Genomic DNA, 18,676 nt, shown 5'->3' with positions numbered 1-18,676 from the left:
CATTCTCACGCATTCTCACGCTTTCTCACGCATTCTCACGCATTCTCACGCATTCTCACGCATTCTCACGCATTGTCACGCATTGTCACGCATTGTCACGCATTCTCACGCATTCTCACGCATTCTCACGCTTTCTCACGCTTTCTCACGCATTCTCACGCATTCTCACGCGGGGCCCAATTCCCACCAGCATGCGGCGCTCTGATAGAAGACATGCTCGTGCTTGTGGCGTGCGCGGCGTGCACAACATCTGGTTTCACGCTGCCTCGTGTCAAGTTAACAAACAGCATCCTAATTTTATTTGTATTTTTTTAATCTCTCACCGGGACACGAGCCAATGACCCTGATCCATGTCCTTCATTTCAGCTTATTGCTGTTATTGTTTTTCTTTATTTTGGGAGATTAAGAATCGTTAAGAAAAGCACATTAAAGAAGCCTTTTATTATTATTTTCTTTATAAATCTTATAGACAAACAAATAAACACGCCGAGGTCTGTCCTGTTGAGAGAACCCGATAAGAACGTTATCAATACGGAGTTCAAAGTGTTCCTGGTTTTATTTTAAAGGGTTTTTATCTCCTTTATCATGATATCAAATAAAATAGAAGCATTAAAACCCTTTAATGGCGGGGAACCACTGAGAAAGAGCGCCACGGGCAGCGTGGAGCGGGGAGGAGGAGGAGGGGGAGGAGGAGGAGGAGGGGAGGAGGAGGAGGAGGGGGCGGTCCGACGCTCGGGTGAGGTTCGGGAAAAAACGAGGTGGGGGCGGAGCTTCCCGTGAAGCGTAAGCATGCATCTCTGAGCGTGTGTGTTTCCTTGCCCCCCCCCCCCCCGCCCCCCCCCCCAGCAGCAGCGGAGCTTCGCCGCCTCTCCTCGCCTCGCAGTGCGGGATTCGAGCAGAATGGAGACGGAAGGGAGCCCGAGCAGCGCGTCCTCCGGCGCGGACAACTCCCCCCACGACCCCTGGTAACCGCCGCGGCGCGCACGCGTTCGGGAGTTCACCTTGGACTTTAGTGGAGTTCCGTGCGGGAGAGGAGCCGCGTCGAGACAAAAGACGAGCACGCCGCGCGCGCGCGCGCGTGCGTGCGTGCGTGTGTGTGTGTGTGCGTGTGGGATGGATCCACTCAGTGGAGGAGACGCGCCGCTGCCCCCCCCCCCCCTGTTTGTTTATTTATCTCCATTTTTTGTCCAGAAGGACAGAACTTATCCATCATTCCTCCTCCTCCTCCTCCTCCTCCTCCTCCTCCTCTCTCTGCTCCTCTCGCGGATTATGACGGCCCGGCTGGTGACTCCTCAACATGGCCGATGCTCCCTCCTGACTTTATCCACGCCGCGACACCATTTCCACGCAGCTTCGCGTGTTTCTGTGCTCCGTGTGATTCACCTCTTGTGTTTCTCTCATTCAGCAAAATGTTCGTCGGAGGTCTGAGCTGGCAGACGACGCAAGGTGAGCGTCGCGCACGCCGTCCCGCGCGCCGTCCCGCACGCCGTCCCGCACGCTGCTGCCCCCCCCAGGCGGAATATTCCCATAATACCCCCCCCCCCCCCCCCCGAAGTTAAACCGAAAGGAATCCGCTCTTTGGATCCAGACTTACCGGGGAGATTATCACCGGAAAAATGCGCGCACGTTCGTGCAACGACTTTGTCTCTAACCCTTAACGGAGCGCGCGCGCGCGCGTCGCACCGTCAACAAACACAGAACGCGCCGTCCCGTGTAGTAAAAGTGATCGATGATTGCGCGTTAACGCGAAAGTTCGGCTCGGACCCGGTGCTCGTGAGCGCGCTCCGGTGAATTCATTCATTCATTTCTCCGACGAGCCGTGAACGTGCGTGAATACAGTTGATTCCTGTCGCGGTGCCCCCCCCCCCCCCGTTGTGCTCTGCGGGGCCTAACGTGCCCCCCCCCCTGTGATCTATGGACGATTGATCCTTGCTGTCTCCTCAGAGGGCTTGAAGGAGTACTTCTGTAAATTTGGGGAGGTGAAGGAGTGCATGGTGATGCGCGATCCCGTTACCAAGCGGTCGAGGTAAGAAGGAGGCGTGCGCGCTGCCGTCCTATCACCGGACGCCCCCCCCATGCCCCCCCCCCAGACCTGTTTGCATGCTTTTGATGCTTTTTATTTTCTATTCCTCCGCTCAGAGGCTTCGGCTTCGTGACGTTCGCCGATCAGCCCGGCGTGGGAGACGGTTCTGGCCCAAAACAGACACGAGTTGGATTCTAAAACGGTGAGTCGGAGTCTGTCTCGGGTTGTCTGGGGTGACTCTTCAGCCCCCCCCCCAGACACACACACCTCAGTACATTTTGCTTTCCACCGTGTGGCTTGTAAAGTTGGGGAGGGCATTTTGCAGCCCCCCCCCCCCCCCCCCTGCTCCGCTCATTTCCCCCTACAAATCCCAGCTAACATGAAAGCGTTCTTTCTTGGTCTTCGTTGCCACGGTTACCTGGGGACCTGAATGGGGTCGGAGCCCCTGCAAAAGCCTCAAAGGGCTTATGCAGAGAGTTCACAAGGAAAAGTTTGACAGAAGGAAGGAAGCAATGGTTCCCGTGTTAGGGGGGGGGGCGGGGGGCTTCAAATGGGTGCTTTAATTATTGGTATGGATGATGATGTTTGTTTGAGCAGCTACTGTGTGTGTGATCCCCCCCCCCCCCCCCCCCCCCCTTGCCCGGTGGATGTGGGTAAATGGGACAAATAAATCACCAAATGGAGGGGAGGGGGGGGGGGGGGGGGTTGTGTTTGTGTCCAGCGGGAGGGTCCAGAGGGAAGGTGTGCACGTCTGATTCAAAGCCGCTGACTCACATTTAAATATCTATGAAGGTGTGAATGTTGCCGTCTCGGTTATGGAGATTACCTGTGTGTGTGTGTGTGTGTGTGTGGGGGGGGGGGGTCCTCTTCATATTCTAACACACACACACACACACACACACACTAGGACCATTTGAGAGTGAACATCTGCGGAACACGGAGGCAGCGGCGCCCCGGGGCTGAGAAAGGTGTGGCGTTGGTTGTGGGTTGGACCTGTTGCCAGGGGCGATGCCGGCCACAGGAGACGGCGCTTTGACTGCACGGCCTGATGGGATTTGTGTCCCCATAACAACTTCTGAGCTATTTTGCATGAACTTAAGACTGGTGGGTGAGCCGAGCGCTGACACACACGCTCACACACACGCTCACACACACACTCACACACACACACACACAGACTCACACACACACACACACAGACTCACACACACACACACACGTTGGTGTTATGTCATGTCTGCGTGTTTTCCAGGAATGTATTTATTTATTTTGATTTGCACGCAGCCGTCCGGCGTCGCGGCTGTCGAGGTGCAGCCTGATTCTTTAAGAACCTGTGTGTGTGTGTGTGTGTTTGGATTGGGGGGGGGGGGGGGGCTCCTCGTGGCAGGCCTCTCTGGTGGGGTTAGGCGTCACCCTATTATAAACCCAAATCCAGCACCAGGCTAAACAATAAAGTCCCACTCAGATGCAGATTTGGTTGCTCAGGTTGGTGTGTGTGTGTGTGTGTGGGGGGGGCACTTCAAACAGGGTCACGGTTGCCATTTTCTCATCCCATTTTGAAAATTTCAGCACAGCTTTTTGTCTTTGCAAATTTTGCAGGCCTGTTGGGGACAGCAAGTCATCACAGACAGAAACAGAAAATGTCTCTCGTGCAAAGTGTGAAAACCGGAGCACACGGCTAATTTAAACCAATTTATTAGCCCGCATGGTCGCCATTTTTTGGTGCGAATAGTTCTGGATGAAGCTTCGAAAGTAGTTTTTTGTTGAAGCACGCTACGACCGGTCCCGTTTGAATGAGTTCTTCCTGTATTTGTCTCACACCTGGACGCATCTCCCCTCCCGCTCTCACCAGACAGAAGGGGAGACCGAATGTTTTATTGGCAACGGGTTGCGAGACGGGAATTCCTGCCTGGAATTCAGGAGAATCTTCGATGCTCAGATTTCCGTCTCCATTTTTAGTGCTTTGAATCTTTGGTTTAGAACAGAAGGACACCGAGGCTGAGAAGCTTCGTCCACCGGCGGTCCAAAGGTCCACACCGCCGGTCACACGTGGTATTAAACATTTACAGTCCTGTTTCATCTGGGGTTAGTCCTTGAAGACAAAAGCCGCCGGCCAAATTAGTTGGACATTCTAGTTCTCGGTGAAACTAAAAGAGATTTTTTGTACGGCCCGTTGAGATTCTGGTTTGTGTTGAAGGTTACATTTCCTAGTGGGATGTGGCCTTAGGCCGCTGATGTGCTGTTGTGTGTCCTTGGACAAGGAAGAAAGGCACAACTGGAATTTATTTTCTTCTAGAGGTCCTTCTTCACTGGAACTCGATTTTCATGTTTGATATCTGCGGTGAATAAGTGATGCATAATTGTGCGTAGCCGTCACACTTTTGTCCTTCTGTCCAGATCATATCTTGCAAACTACACCAATTTCCCCCGAGCTTATTTGTATTGCATATGATGGACAGTTGTGTCTTTAGATGTTTTGACCTTTCTACAATTTTTGGCAAACCGTAGTACACTCCATCATAATTATTATTTTTTTAAATCTACAAATTGATTTTTTTTCTTTTATGCATGGAACTATTTTTTTTTACGGTCCCCTTGTAGAAGACGGAACAAAACCTTAGTCTCCCCTGATGTCCTGATAATACCTGTGTTATTGCTTCATGGGACCAGCACCCAAAATAACTCCAAAAACGACCACAGTCAACTAACATTACTCCAAAGACAAGCATCTTTTTAAAAGCAGGAATGGCATGAAGGTCACATGAAGACGTTTGGATTTTCTTTCCATGGCTTCAGCAGGAATGCCCCTTTGGAAACGAGGCACAGCCGGTGGCAACTAACAGGAAGACGAGTGAAGCCACAGCCGTGGTCTGTGCACGGGGCAAATGTAGCTGCTTCAGTCTGTGGCTACGCCTCGACAACACAACCAGCCCCCCCCCCCCGTGGGCCGGCGGCACCTCAGCCTGCTACTGGTCTTTACCACCTGTTCAACAGGGAGCAGAGATGCTAGCGCTAGCTGCTTGTTCCTGGCTGGGGATTATCTGTTAATGCTGATGTGGACAAAACCGGAGAGGAGGAGGAGGAGGAGGGAGGGAGGGGAGGGTGAAGGTGGAGGACAGAGAGAGAAAGAGAGAGAGAGGTAATTAGTATAGATCTGAAAACCAACTAATCGGATTGAAGGGACGAAACTGGGTTGGGCTTCCAGGGTCCATCCGCCATCTCGGATCTGGGGATAAGGGCCAGACCTGCAATTACGGTGGCTCCAGGGTGCTCTGCTGCAAATGCAGCCCCTTCACCAGCACCACCATCATGCACCAGTCCCGGCGAGGCACCCTAGAAGGGTTTGTGTGTGTGTATGAGGGGGGGGGCTCATTAGTGAGCTTCATAAACTAATTACTCTACCATTGTCCAGCTGGTCGGACTGACGCCGTCTCAAACCTGAACAGTCTTTACTTTGTGTTGATGTGTCGACACGTTAACTTCTGTTGTGCGGTTTTAGTGTTTGGTTGATCTTATATTGATTTTAATGCGTATTGACGAAGTCTGATAGCATGTCGATGTGTGGGGGGGTGTTTGCCAATAGCCCGTGGCAGATTAGCCAACACGCCGGAGCTCGATTGTCTACACGCATGATGAAAACACTTGTTGTCAGTAGTTTGGTACTTTTCATATGTTTACTGTGTGTGTGTGTGTGTCACTTTGCGTACGTGTGCTGCTGTGCTGTGTGAGGACAGTGCATGTGTGTGTGCCTGTGGGGGGGTTGCACAGGAGCCCTGGTTCCTCTACAGGCCCATCTGTTTTGTGCTCTTTGTCCTGTTAATGGAATCACAGGGGCTGCCTGCTGGGACGGCCCCGCCGCACCACGATGCCGGGCAGGCCCACTTTCTCATGGGCTCCGTTTCCCAAATGAATGCCATGTCTTTTTGGTTCCTTATTTTCATGCTTGCTGTCTCCATCAGTTTATTGATTTGACTTTTTTTTTATTTTTGTTTTCCAGTTTGTAACACTGGTGGACGCGCTGGGCCACATGAGGTGACTATCGGTAGTAGATTAGTCTAGTCTTCGGCTAGAACCACCTCCATCGCGTCGTAACTGTGCTAGCTAGGCTGACCCGAGGTCGGCTGTCTTGAAGCAGGATGTTAGTCAGACCATTTCATGAACACTCAGTTATAACTGTTCTTCCTTGAAACCTTTTTTTTAACTTTGTTCTAAAGAATTAACATTTTCACCGCTGTGGCTGCCGATTCGATCCGATACGCAGACGTCAAACTGCTGAAGAATTATTTCTGAGTGTTGCAAACAATGATCTGGCTAAGACTATCAGTCTTAGCTTTCATTGATTACCATCTTCTCTCGAGTATAGCCAGACATAGACATTTTGTTAGATGTGTTCTGTTCTTTTGCAGCGGTGGAATGATGATTATTTTTTTAACAGCATGGCATGAATGTAGCTTGTAGCAGCACTACTACAGATCTTGCATTAGGCCTAACCTAGTCTCGTTGGTAACCTTGTGCATTTTAGCCTGCTTTTAAAGGGTCCCTGAAACATTCGTAAAGTTGTGAAATGCTTATGTGTATATTAATAATGTGCAGGAAGCACATTATGGATCCATCTCTAATAAGGTTTATGGTGTTAAAATTCACCCCCCCACCCCGTGGTGTCGACATGGTTCTCTAGGCTCCACTGTGTGGTTCTACCCAGGCGTTGAGCGTTGAATTTGATCAGTTTCCTCTTCTTTATCTTCTTGTTTTTTCATATTCTACTTCTCTGTTTATTGGTGGCCTGCAAACCAACTTTAAAGGTCACACTGTCACTCGCCGGCTCGATTTACCAGCTCTTAGACTCACCGACAAATTACTGATGACATAGACAGGTGATATATAGGTAGACAGGTAGATGATAAATAGATTTTTAAAAAAAATGCTATTTTTTGGTTCAACATTTCTAATTAAAACCATGAGATCCGTCTGCTATTACAGTGTAATAACAGGATTAGCATTGATACGATGTCACATTTTGATTTGTCAGATAGCTACTGAAATTCCTGGATGAACCCCAAAAAATAATCATAATATAAAACGCAATATTTTGTTGTGAATTGCTCCTTAACATTGTGCTTGAGTGCAGCCTTGCGTCGGGTGCGAGCTGGTTTGCGGGCGCTGTCATTGTCAGCTCGTGTCTGTGCCAGAGACTCGCCCCGGGGCAGCGCCTCACCTCTAGTCCTGCTAAAACAGCAAAAGGCCAGTCAGACAACTTGAAGACGCGAGGTTGTTTAGCTCTCAGCATGTTTAGATGGCAGCAAACACCGGACACACGCAATGTCCACGACACTTTACACCAGGACACAGTAAGTGTCTGTTGTTCTAAAAACTATTCACAATAAAACAGAGGAGAGTCAATTTGACATTGTGTTATGCTTTAGAGGTCGTTGCAGCGTCTCCTGGCTTAATGCGAGCTGCTTGATTTTCTTCCATTGGCAACCGACCAAATAACAGGAGGAGTTGTAGGACAGCTCCATCTGTATGATACAGGAAAGAGAGAATATGCATGCAATTTATAGTATTTTTCTTTTGTTAAAAAAACAATGCTGGGTGTTGGAAGTCTACTGGAGTAAATCCATCACCTCCAGGTTAGCAAAAATCCTTTAGGACACGCTACGCCGTCATTGTGAGCGCCGTGTGCTGGTGCTCTGCTTTTGCAGATAGTCACCGGTGCCTTCGAGTGTCCTTGTCACCTTTGTCTTCGTGCCCAGACCAGCTGGAGATGATATGACTCTCCTAATATTTGTGTCCCACTTCAAGGTGCAAAGTCCTTCTGCAATCCCTTCCAAGGACGCTGCAGCTGCAATCTTAGTTACTCGGTGCTGTGCTCTCGAAGCAGCGTTAAATACGAGGTTCTTAAGGGTCCTTGTGGGATATTTTTGTCTGTAGATTTGTCATCAGAAGCAGGTCATTATCACAGGAAAGAGATGAAAGGATTGCTCGAATATTGAATGAACACCCTCTCTCGCATTGTGTGCATTATTCACATAATAAGTGCTTATTTCTGGCCATTTGAAAGGCCCTTTCTAGTTGCCAATATCAATTCAATATCGCCGATAGCGGCCGTGTGAGACACAAGGGGTTTTTGCTTCACACATCCAATTATTAGAACAAAGATGGAACTTTAAGACTATAATACACTACAAGGTCCTGTGACCTAAAATCTTCTCTCGAGCTGGTTTGAGTGAGAATCGCACCAGATTCCTCACAAATTACAAAAATGCCGCGATAGGCTTTGCATATTTAGCATTATTAAAGGACAGCTCATTCAAAACTCATTTATGTTTAATTTTATCTATAACCTTCACCACTGCTGAGACTTCTCCACTCGGGAGAAATATGGATGTAGTCAAATCGAGCTAATCCGAAATGGAAGTTGTCTGAATATGTGAGATTTGAAGCATACATATCCACCAGAAATGTATTCAGAATATTAAATGCTCATTTTGGATTCCAGACTGCGCTGTCCTGCCTAGTTTTGTGGCCGAGATGCATTTAGTGGTGTCAGTTTGTAAATGTACATATTCACGTCTCACTGCGCATTTTGTTCTGTAAGCCTGTTTGTTTGGTTGGTGTGTTGGATTTTTTGGGGGCTTGCATAAACAAGGGTCGACTATACATACTTGCAGATTAGCATGCATTCTATTTTTGGATTTGCAGGCCTTCAGATGGGTTCAGACTTAGCGGCTCTGTTGTTGTAACTAATTCTAGCTAGTTAACACTGTGATAATTCATCACGGCAAAGCGTGAACGTTCAGTTTGCACAAGTACACGACGTATCCCTAGCAGGGACAGATCTGGTGTCATTGCCATAAAGAAACATAAACTGGAGGCGTGCATTTAAATCGAGCGTCCTCTGAGTAAGAGGTCGACCTCCCAGTGTCAGAAGACAGCAATATATATTGAACCCCGTTTTTATTCATCCATAATATTTGTTCAGCACCTCTGAAACCTTTAAGAGCTCAACAACATGATTTACAAATTGTAATAAATCACTCCTTCATGTTTTTATAGGGATGTCTCATAAACAGGAACTGATTGCAAGAGTGATTGCAAGATTACCTCATATTTCAAATATGCTGACTTTTTTTCCCCATCTGCTCTATATTTATAACCGACGCTGCAAACTAAAGGAATATATATTCACCTATGAGTGTAGTACAATGATGTACTGTATATCTGTACGTCATTGTACTACACCAAGTGAAGTTTGTAATGATGCCTAAAAAAGTACAGTTCTCATTTTTATAGTGCAGCAGTGGGCTTGTTTGTGCATCTCCAGAGGCAAATCAAACGTTTAAAAAAAAATAGCATTTCTTTGACGGCATTCTTTAAATATAGTAAATATTACCGTAGCTGCTGTCTCAGTTGGTCAAGCCTGCAATCACACCCACGATGAGGTGTCTTGAAATAATATAGACATTTCAACTAATGGCTGTAAAGTTTTTCCTATAATTCTACCGTCTTTAAACTCATCGCCATTCGTCTCTCTCTTTCTCCCCCACAGATTGACCCAAAGGTGGCGTTTCCTCGCCGGGCGCAGCCAAAGGTACGTGTGTCTTGAAAGGGTTAACAAGTAAGGAGGCGTAATGTTGTTGTCATCCATCACCACTCATCCCTCGGTTCTGATTGGCCGGGATTAGATTTAGTTCAGGAGCGGCAATCCACTTGTCTGTCCTGACACTGTGACCTCCATGACCCCCACCCAACCCCCCAACCATCAGCAGCTAACATCTTACACACAAACACACATGAACAAACTGAGCCCTGAATGAAACGGACTGTGATCCGAATAGGAGCCGAAGAGCTTTCAGTTCACAAACATCTGTGATTAGATAAACACCAACAAACACAAGCGTCCATGCCACCAGCATCTTCCTGCCTAATCTGATTAGGGGTAATCGATGCCCTCTTCTTCTTCTTCTTCTTCTGTGTTGCTAGCTGGTGACTCGGACAAAGAAGATCTTTGTGGGAGGACTGTCAGTCAATACCACCATTGAAGATGTGAAGCATTACTTCGACCAGTTTGGAAAGGTAAACGATGCACAGACCTGGCGTGTATCTGTGATAAACCCAGTTTCGCTCGTGCAACGCTTCCCAGCCTTCCGTTCCAGGCGGGGAATCTGGCCTGATTAATTTCTGTAACCCCCTCAGCCAAAAGGCCCAACATCGGTTTATAAACGTGTTCAAATTGAGTTGAATTGGATGTTGTTTAATGTCATTATATTTGTAATTAGTTTGTGTTGAAAGTCAGAGACGTGGTTGATTGTTGAATCTCATTCTCGTGTCCCGGGTCGGCGGGTCGGCTAAAGCTTGTGGGTCATTGAGATGCCGTGTGTGTTTGTGTGTTAGTGACTTCCTGGACACTATATATTTAAAGTTGTTTATTTACTTCATCAGGTCTATTTGATGATGCGTGGGTGTGGACTATTTACTGTAGCATTTAAGGCTGCTGTTAGCATCCTGCTACATTCATGTACCAGTACCTAAACACTTTATACATTTTCATTCGTATTTAAATTTTCTGTATCTGTTTATAATGTTTTTCTATTAGTTTGAGCTAATCTTTTTGAGCTTCAAGCTAATTCAGTCTCCTGAGCTTTCGGTTGATTTTCAGCTACCGTATTTAACTATTAATTTTAATCTCAATTTAACAAATAGTTCATTAATGAACCTTGTTTTCAAGATCTATTAATTTCAGTTATATATCACACATTGATTTTTAGCTTCTATTTGCTTTTTCACCCATTTCACTTTAAACTAATTTAGCCTCATTATCTGTGGGTTCATTATAAGTAAAGCATTTCAACTTTCTCTTAGTTATTTGAACAAATAATTACTACTTTAAGCTAATCATTTTGTTTTGTTTGTGACCATTACAATTGGCTATTTAAAACATTCACCAAATTGTTCACTATGGTATTAATTAATTTTAGCAGTCTATTTCAATCAGCCATTTATGGATGGTTAAGTGAACATGAACGGTTTCACTGTTCATTAAGATTAAGATTAGTTTATTTCAAAGGGGACAATGCAATTTCATAAACACATAATTACACATGGTTAAAGAAGCCAGAATTAGCCAGAAGGCTAGTTTTCAGCTGCCATGATGTAAAAAATCTCAGTTAGCTCGCTAACTAGCTGTCACTCCTCGTGATGACCTGTAGTGTTTAACTCTTATAGCTAATTCAATGTTTATACCGATTTTAAGATATATATATATATATTTTTACTGGATATGCTCCTACTTACCCAACCCAGCAGCGGATCTTTTGGATGTTTTTATTCATCTTTAAGCTTTAGCTTTTCTTCTCTTTTGGAAATCGCTTTTTTTATTTGAGTCAAATGTCTTTAAAAAAAAGTGAGACATTTTGGAAGCCCAAATTCTAAGTGGAAAATTAGGAACAGAGGAGACAAAGAGCTCTAGTAAGAATGAAAACAAAGAAAAATGCTGTGTGGTGGTTTTTGGCCTGCTCTGTGGACCCAGTAATAGTTATTGTGTTATTTTATCACTTTTGTTAAAAGTGTTTTTCTCATTTCCCATCTCATCCTCGTGTTTTTGGCTTCTACAATTGTCCTGCTCGGCTCCTTTGAATGAAATTTGGTGAAAGGCAAACACATGCTGTGGAGACAGATGAGTGGCCGGGGAGAAGGAAGAAGAAGAAAAAACACAGCAGTGAGAGGAGGGCAAGACAAGAGGCAGGATGGTGGGGGGACTGTAAGCGAAGAAGAAGCCCCCCATGGAGTGAGCAGGAGGGGAGCTCAGAGGGGTCGAAGGGCAGAGAAAGGGAGGAATGCTGAGATAGTGAGGATGAGAAATGATTGAAGAAGGAGAAACAACAACCTGATGGGCTGTAAATGCATCAGAGCATTCATCATGCATGAAATGTCGGGTTACTTTTTAGCTGAGGGAGTTCAGGCTCCTCTATTAACGAATCAAATGCAACAGCTGCTCCTATAACAGCCCCCCCCCCCACACTTCCACCTCCCCCAAAATCAGTACCTCTGACACATCTCCCTCCATCCCACACACACACACACACACACACCCTGCCCCAGTCCCTCTCTGCTTGTTGCCGTGGTGACCTGCTTTCCCCCCATTGTCCTGCTGTAATCCAGTTTGGGTTTTTGGGTTGTTGTTTCCTTTTAAAAAAAGTGTAAGAAGTGTAAATTTGCATGAATGGACAGAGGAAGGTTTGTGTGACAGTGAGGCAAGCTTAGACACGTTTTATTTTTTTTTTTCATTTTTTTTTTACCAGCTCCAAGATTCTAGACCGGTGATCCAGTTGTCGGAAACAATAAGGGTGTAGCAGGAAAGAGCCTGAAACATGGCTTCAGGAGGTATGACTAATGAGCTGGAAGAAATTAACAGCACAAATCCTCGTGCCTCGTGTCTAGCTCTGTTTCCTCTCCGTCGGCCTCTGAGTCGACCATATTTCAGCCGCTCGTTCGAATTCAACTTCCTGTAATTCTGCGTCTCGGATTATCGTCCCATGTTTACCCCTCGCGCTAATTGCAAGGTGCACGGTTTGACATCTGTCACGCTTCCCGGCTGCTCTTTCTAAAATGGCAGCTCCGAGTCGAATCGGTACTCTCTGTGGATCGCAGACGCTCGTCCTTAAGACAACAGTCCCTCCGCGGGACGAGGGAATATTTGGACTGTTTGGACACGTGAGACCAAAGCTGTATCGAGGATAGCCCCAATCCCACAGCGCATTCCTGCTGAGCAGGAGGTATTTCTTGTTTATTATCTGAGCCTTGTTTGCAAGGTGCAGGTTAGGATGGAGGAGGACTTAATGTCCTGTTTATTTTCTTGCCGAGGCACTGCCTCACCGAGGAACACACAAAATACACAATTAACCTTTTGCATGTCTTTGATCTGTGCCAGTATTTTATTTTATTTTTTTGTGTGTGTGGGGGGGGGGGGATTCTAGTTCAGAAAGCGCACTTACATTAACTTCAATAAACTGGTGATTCAGATCAAATGCAACAGAATCGCCCACCTCACCCAAATCAGTACATCTGACACTCCCGGTGCTACAGGTGTATTTTAACATGTGGTTTCAGAACGGAACCGAACCGGCCTCCTATTGCTAAATGTTCCTCAGCCAATCAGGACACAGCAGTAATGTTTGTAAGGGAAAAGAGTCCCAAGCCTGAGGTGAAGCAATTCCACTCTGAATCTGGAGAAGAGGCAGGAACACATCCCTTCTTTTTGGCTGAGGCTGAAGGCGGAGGCCGTGTGGAGCAGAAAAATGTCTTGCAGCTAATTTGATAACGAACGTTACCGCGTTTTATTGTCGCACAGTCAATTATGCTAAATCTGCGGGAAACCCCTAATTTCTTTCATTGTCCTCTCGTCTCTTTTTTGCTCTCCGTTTCTGAAAGTGCCTCACGTGCAGAACCGTGTGTGTTTTTTGTTTTTTTTAACTCTTCTGATTAGTCAATCGCATGAGAGGAGACTCAGAGGAAGCCAGAGCAGCAAGCAAAAGGCGGTGCGAGTGGATAAGGAGAAATATGCAGCATGGACAGGGCAGACAGGAAAAGTTGGGACTCCACTCACCCATGTGAGCCGGCGATTAGGAGGCTTGACTGCACACTTTGTCTGCTGGCCTGTTTAGAGAGAGATGGCTGGAGAGAGCGAGAGGGAGCGAGAATGAAAGAGGGAGATGTGAAACAGAAAGGGGGGGGGGGGGGGATGTGAACGCTACCTTTCATAATCGTGAAATGGACTTCTCAGTAAAGGCTTGTTCTTCAAATAATAGCCGTGCGCTTCACTGAAAACGGGATGTTCTGAAAGCTGGCCGTGATCGCGGGCGACCCACGTTCCCCTCCGCCTGAGGATGGCACATAAGTACGCCCTTAACTTTTATTTCGTCTCTGCATACATGTTGGCTGCTTAGTGGGTGAGCCGGCATTAAGCCAATCCCAGACCCCCCGCCGCCATCCAATCAGATTGCCTTACAGCACCCAGGGAAACCGACGTCAGAGATCGTCTTCTTATTGGCTTCGGCGAGGGGCTGTTGTGTGACCACAGCAAGGTCACACACACACACACACACACACACACACACACACATAACGGAGACAGTATTTCCTGGTTTCAAATGTGGCTTCGGAGCAGCACGGCTCAAATGCGTTGAAGGCGGGTAACGCTAACCTCCGGTCAGCTGGTCCAGATTAGATGCTACTAATGCTAACGGGAGGGCTAGCTGTGCATGTAACGCTACTCATGATAGCATGTTGGCTTGCAGCTGTCGACTTACTGTCCTGTTCCCCGGCTCTCTGCTGCGTCATTGAATTCGGGCAACCGGAAGGTTGGGAGGGGGAAAGGGGGGGGGGGGAGGGGGAAAGGGGGGGTAAAACCTGAATGAAGGACAGAAAGAGGAGCAGTTGCCCCGGCTGTGCTCAAGGTGCTGACTAGGATGAGAGATGGAAGCGTCAGGGATGCGCTTTTCTCATTTCCATCATTTGGACAAGAACAGTCTGATGGTCTCCCTCTGATTCACACACATGTAATCTCAATCCGACCGGCGGGCCTGGATCTGCCTGCCATCTGATGTAAGGGTTAGAAATCGTACGGCCCAGTCGCCCAGAGGCCGCCGCCACTCATGTTACACTGGTTTGCATTTCATTGCGTGCTGGCTAATGGAAATAGCCGTGTAGTCGTACTCCATATGTGTTCACGGGATGCGGCAAGGCGGCGGTGGCGGCGGCGCAGATTTTTGTGAATCACGATATTCTCCAAATCCAGTCCTGGAAATGAACTCTACTCTCTCTCCTCGTGCCACGAGAGCTCTAACTTTCCTGCCAGTGAAGGACGAGCGAGGAATGGAGGGAGGGAGCGGGGGAAGGGGGAGGAGGAGGAGGAGGAGGAATATGAATAGGGCAGTGGGGTGAGCTTGAGGAGGAAAGTGGAGGGAAAAGAAGAATAAAGGGAGACAAAGGCCCCCATTCACTTTGTTCCAAATGCTTCACAGATTTTAATCTCCATCAAAACCTAATTTCTCTATTTGTCTGTTTCTTTCTCTTCTATATTTCTACTCTCACTCCTTTCCTCCTGTCTCTCTACGCTATTCGTTATAATTAGTTGAGTGTGTGTGTGGGGGGGGGGTAAGTTTGTTTTTTCTTCTTTCTAATTGAAATTCTTCACAGGGTCTCCATGGGAATAGTAAACTTTGTGGGGAGGGAAAAAGGCAGCAAGGATAAAAGAAAGAAGAGAAGAAGGGAGCGAGAGCAGTTTGTGAGACAGCAAAGAATGGGGGGGGTTCACCTCCTGAATGGGAAGCGCTCACTCCTTTTTCACCTTGATGGAGATGATTTTATTTTAATGCAGCGTCTCCCTCCCTCCCTCGTCTCTCCATCGCTCTTCCTTTTTCTCCCCCCTCTCATTCTTTATTTTTCCTTTCTCCACCTGTCACCCTCCCTCTCTCCTCTCCACCACCTCCATCTGTTTTACAATCTAGCTCCGGTGCTAAGGAGGGACAATGGCGCCCCATGCTGTGTGTGTGTGTGTGTGTGTGTGTGTGTGTGTGTGTTAATACACCGACGCTCATCCATTCTTTGCTTTGTCCTCATAGGTCGACGACGCCATGCTTATGTTTGACAAAACAACCAACAGACACAGAGGTACGTACGCGCTTGTCCTCCGCGCAGCGTCCACATGCTAGGCGAGGACATCTTGGGAAAGACATCTATTTATCTGTGAACATGTCCTCCCTGGAGAACTGGCGTGGTCGTGTCACCGTCATTCATTCAGGAATGATTAAATATATTTACTACAATAAAAAATATTCTATGTTACAACTTTTTTTATGCATATATATGTAATGAGACGGTGTGCTCAGACCACGGGATTTAGCACAACAAGCAATCAGTGTGTGTGTGTGTGTGTGTGTGTGTCCTCCAGGCTTTGGCTTCGTTACCTTCGAGAATGAAGACGTGGTGGAAAAAGTGTGCGAGATCCACTTCCATGAGATCAACAACAAAATGGTATGCATGGAGACGGACTGCGAGAGCTTTCACGTTGAGCTTTCTGAGTCGTGCATGCGCTAGCGTCTCTCCCAGGGTGTGTGTGTGTGTGTGTGTGTGTGTCTTAATCTCAGTATTTACTCTGAATTAATGAACACTGCTTTGCTTTGCTTAGGTTGAGTGTAAGAAAGCACAACCCAAGGAGGTGATGACGCCAACAGGCTCGGCCAGAGGTCGCTCCAGGGTAATGCCCTACGGGATGGATGCCTTCATGCTGGGAATAGGCATGCTGGGTAAGATCCGAAATCATACATTGCCCAAGTAAATTCAGTGTCTGAAATACAGCAGAAACAGCCATTTATACGCAGTAAATCTACTAATTACAGGGGGCGCTCCTTGTTTACTTCACAAGCAGCGGATGTTGTGGTTTTAATTGATCTAGTAGATTCCAAATCCTATATTTATCCATTCAGCAGGTGCTATTCTATTTGTAACTATATAAATACACCTTAATACCTGTCACCAGTGTCACATTTAAATGAGGTGTGTTTACGCTTTATTACCATGTTATAAAACTAAACTAAACCCAGCCCATGTTGACGATGAATGAGAAACTCTTAACTCCACGGTATGGATGGTTCGAGGCCTCAACAGCGGGGAGGAAAGTGTCTTTAAAAAGTCCCCAGTGAGGAAACAAACTTAAAGATCTGTGTGCTTATGGCTCTTTGGCTCCCCCTACTGGACGTTTGCGATAGTGACGGCACTGCAGCGCCATGATTCCTCATTGGAGCTTTTTCATTCATAATTCGTGTGACCCTGAAATTAAATAAAACCATTTTATTATAATATTATTTAAAATGCAGGCACTTCAATAGTACCTGATCAATATAGACTGTGTACTTCGTATACTTGCTGCACTGGAACAGAGTAACGTAGTTGATAGAAGACATTTGAGCTATTCTACGGCTATCACTGTTAGTATTTGCTAAAAGAGTAGCGCTCGAGTCTTGAGCACCAAACGATTTGCCCTCCATGGTGTTTTCTGCACGTCTTCATTCAGCCACTGAACCGATGCTTGTTCTCCGCTCCCATCAGGCTACCCAGGCTTCCAGACGACCACCTACACCAGCCGGAGCTACTCTGGAATCGCTCCTGGTTATACTTATCAGTTCCCAGGTCAGTCAAAACACATCAAGCTCCGGAGAGAACGACGTCTTTGATTTAAATGTAAAAGGCCATGAGAAGAGTTCAAAGAACGGGTTGATGAATTCTATTATTCATGCGCGCACACACACACACACACAATTAACGTGGTTTTAATTAATAAAGGATGGCTGCCTGTAGATTTAAGTCGTATTTCTTAACCCCCTAAACGGCCTTCTTTGTCTATTGGCTTGTGCCTATTTCCCCCCCTATATTCGTCTGTGTTTATTTGATCTGCTTACGTAATCCTCTTTCCTTTTGCTGTGACCTTCCTGCCTGTCCTCACAGTAGGTCTTAAACTTTCTGAGTCCATGCTAGCGTACAGCTAAATGTCTCAGGGTCTCAGTGTGTGTGTAGCGTTGTAGTTTGGCTGGTGGTTTAAAGCACTTCGTTTTGACCTTCTCTGTTTCTAGAATTCCATTTAGAGAGGACTCCCCTCCTGACATCATCCCACCCCGCTGAGCTTGCAGGTCAGTGGCTCCTCACCAAGAGAAAAATAAAAGCTATCATGCAGCAGAGAGTCAAATTAAAACCATGGAAAGAGGGCAAAAAACAAAACCAAAACATATTGTCGACCTGATGCGGCAATAAGTGTAATTACTTGTTGCATTTTTAACCCTCAGCCATTCCCCTCACTGCATATGGACCAATGGCAGCAGCAGCAGCGGTAGTTAGAGGTGAGGTTTTTTCTTTTTTAATGTGTGCACGTCTTTCTGGGACAGTTAAGAGTCTGACTTCCCTCGTCTGTCTCAGGCGCCACCCCTTCACGCACAGCTGGTTTCCTGGGAACGAGCAGCCCTGGACCAATGGCTGACTTGTATGCTGCAGCCAATCAGGACTCAGGAGTCAGCAGCTACATTAGCGCCGCTAGCCCTGTTCCCAGCACAGGGTTTGGTCATGGTCTTGGGGTATGTCACACCACCTCGTCCTGCACACACACACACACACACACACACACACACACACAGAGCTATAGGTGAGTGTGTGGATACAAATGTTATTCAAAAAGCTAGTAGATCTTATCTTCCCCTCTCTGTGCTTCTTCAGGGTCCCCTGATTGCTACTGCGTTCACGAATGGCTACCACTGAGACGTCTCAGGTCACTAATGATGGGAGCGATTCTCCTCTGCTGATAAGCCAATCAGAAAGCTGCTTGCCCACTGATGGCACAACTTGATTGGCCGGGCCACAGGCTGAAACAGGCTCCCCCTGGCTCCCTGTGGCTCCACCGACTGACTGAATATCTTTTTATTGTACTAACTCACTTCAACATAAGGTCCCCGTTTCTTCATGTAGTCTAATAACTAGGTCCCTGCCTCCGTTACTCATTATTTTCGTTTGAAGCCGAGAAAAGGAAAAAATCTCTGCGGAAACATTTGTCTTCTTTGATGACGACAAGGAGGACTTTTTTGATTTTTTAATTCGTATTTTACTTTA

The 18,676-nt window shown here is 46.8% G+C and overlaps 1 protein-coding gene across 1 annotated transcript; it reads left to right on the top strand.

Annotated features, from left to right (window-relative positions):
- Window positions 1-900: 900 nt before the first annotated feature.
- LOC137898221 (RNA-binding protein Musashi homolog 1-like) lies at window positions 901-18,328 on the top strand. The gene is given in 14 exon segments (XM_068742231.1): window positions 901-965; window positions 1,406-1,446; window positions 1,945-2,026; window positions 2,140-2,179; window positions 2,181-2,225; window positions 9,573-9,614; window positions 10,007-10,099; window positions 15,646-15,694; window positions 15,975-16,057; window positions 16,212-16,329; window positions 17,132-17,212; window positions 17,863-17,974; window positions 17,976-18,147; window positions 18,287-18,328. Coding segments are annotated over 14 exon segments (1,065 nt in total).
- Window positions 18,329-18,676: the final 348 nt, after the last annotated feature.

This window comes from Brachionichthys hirsutus, chromosome 8 (assembly GCF_040956055.1).
Source record: "Brachionichthys hirsutus isolate HB-005 chromosome 8, CSIRO-AGI_Bhir_v1, whole genome shotgun sequence".
NCBI lineage: Eukaryota > Metazoa > Chordata > Actinopteri > Lophiiformes > Brachionichthyidae > Brachionichthys > Brachionichthys hirsutus.
The sequence above is the reverse complement of the archived record's forward strand: the minus strand, read 5'-3'. Positions and strand labels throughout refer to the sequence as shown.